This window comes from Hippocampus comes, unplaced genomic scaffold (genome assembly GCF_001891065.2).
Source record: "Hippocampus comes isolate QL1 unplaced genomic scaffold, H_comes_QL1_v1.1 scaffold99, whole genome shotgun sequence".
NCBI classification, from domain to species: Eukaryota; Metazoa; Chordata; class Actinopteri; order Syngnathiformes; family Syngnathidae; genus Hippocampus; species Hippocampus comes.
The window spans coordinates 63,531-64,555 of NW_017805134.1; the positions used below are offsets into that span (position 1 = coordinate 63,531).

Below are 1,025 nucleotides of genomic sequence, written 5' to 3' on the forward strand. Positions count from 1 at the left end.
GCGGGGCCTCCGGGAGACAGTCGGGACCAGGGAAGGACTGGGATTTTGGGTCTGGGGGGCAATGGAGCTATCAGCACGGCCACCTACAGCACGGTACCTCGGGTGGCCTTCTACGCCGGCCTCAAGAACCCGCACGAGGGCTACGAGATCCTTAAGTTTGACGACGTGGTCACCAACCTGGGCAACAACTATGACGGCATCGCCGGCAAGTTTGTGTGCAGCATTCCGGGCACGTACTTCTTCATCTATCACGTGCTGATGAGAGGCGGCGACGGCACCAGCATGTGGGCCGACCTCTGCAAGAACGGACAGGTCGGTGCTCGGAAACTTTTGACCAACTCGGTTTCGTCTTTGCCTCTGCATGCTCGCCGTCTAAAGCCATCCATCACTTCCAGTCACTTACTTGCACAATGTGACGAGATGCAACACAAGAGCTGTACTGTCGGTATCTCTTCCTTTTACAAATATGAATTGTACGAATTATCTTGTGGGGTTTTTTTTTTCCGAATATTTTACAGAGCGTACTCAGGGTTACTTAGACACTCTTACAACCAAAGTCATGACCATACCATTTTGACATGATCATATATCCAGGTATGTATGTCGTTTCCAATACGTTGTCTGTTTTTAAACCATCATTTCTTGTGTGCGTATGTGAAAATATGGATCGAAATGAGACACAGCAAAGCCCGTTTTCTTCCGAAATAATGCCGTTTGCACAAAGTTCCCACCAAAATACAACTACATATATAATATTTTTAAAAATTGTATTATTTTCTTTGTAGAGGCAGAATGTTTGCACCGCGTTGGATGTCATTACATGGGGGGCAGGTGTACCTAATAAAACGTCCCGTGAGCGTATAATTGCCGCGGTCGCGTGCAGAGCGCACATCTGTGGAATGCAGCTCGCCCGGAGATAAAAATGTGTTGACTGGTTGCAAACTGCGTCCCCCCTCCAACCCCCCGTCCGCATATGATGCGTCCTGACATTGCCAAACAAACCCCCCACCCCCCCCTCCACCCCA

At 49.5% G+C, this 1,025-nt stretch overlaps 1 protein-coding gene across 1 annotated transcript in view; it reads left to right on the forward strand.

Moving 5' to 3' along the window:
• Nucleotides 1–1,025, forward strand: part of c1ql1l2 (complement component 1, q subcomponent-like 1-like 2) — a 39,410-nt gene that overhangs the window by 20,543 nt on the left and 17,842 nt on the right. Inside the window, exon 2 of the mRNA XM_019866309.1 lies at nucleotides 3–312. Coding sequence (XP_019721868.1) covers nucleotides 3–312 — 310 coding nt within the window. The remainder of the gene's footprint in view (nucleotides 1–2; nucleotides 313–1,025) is intronic.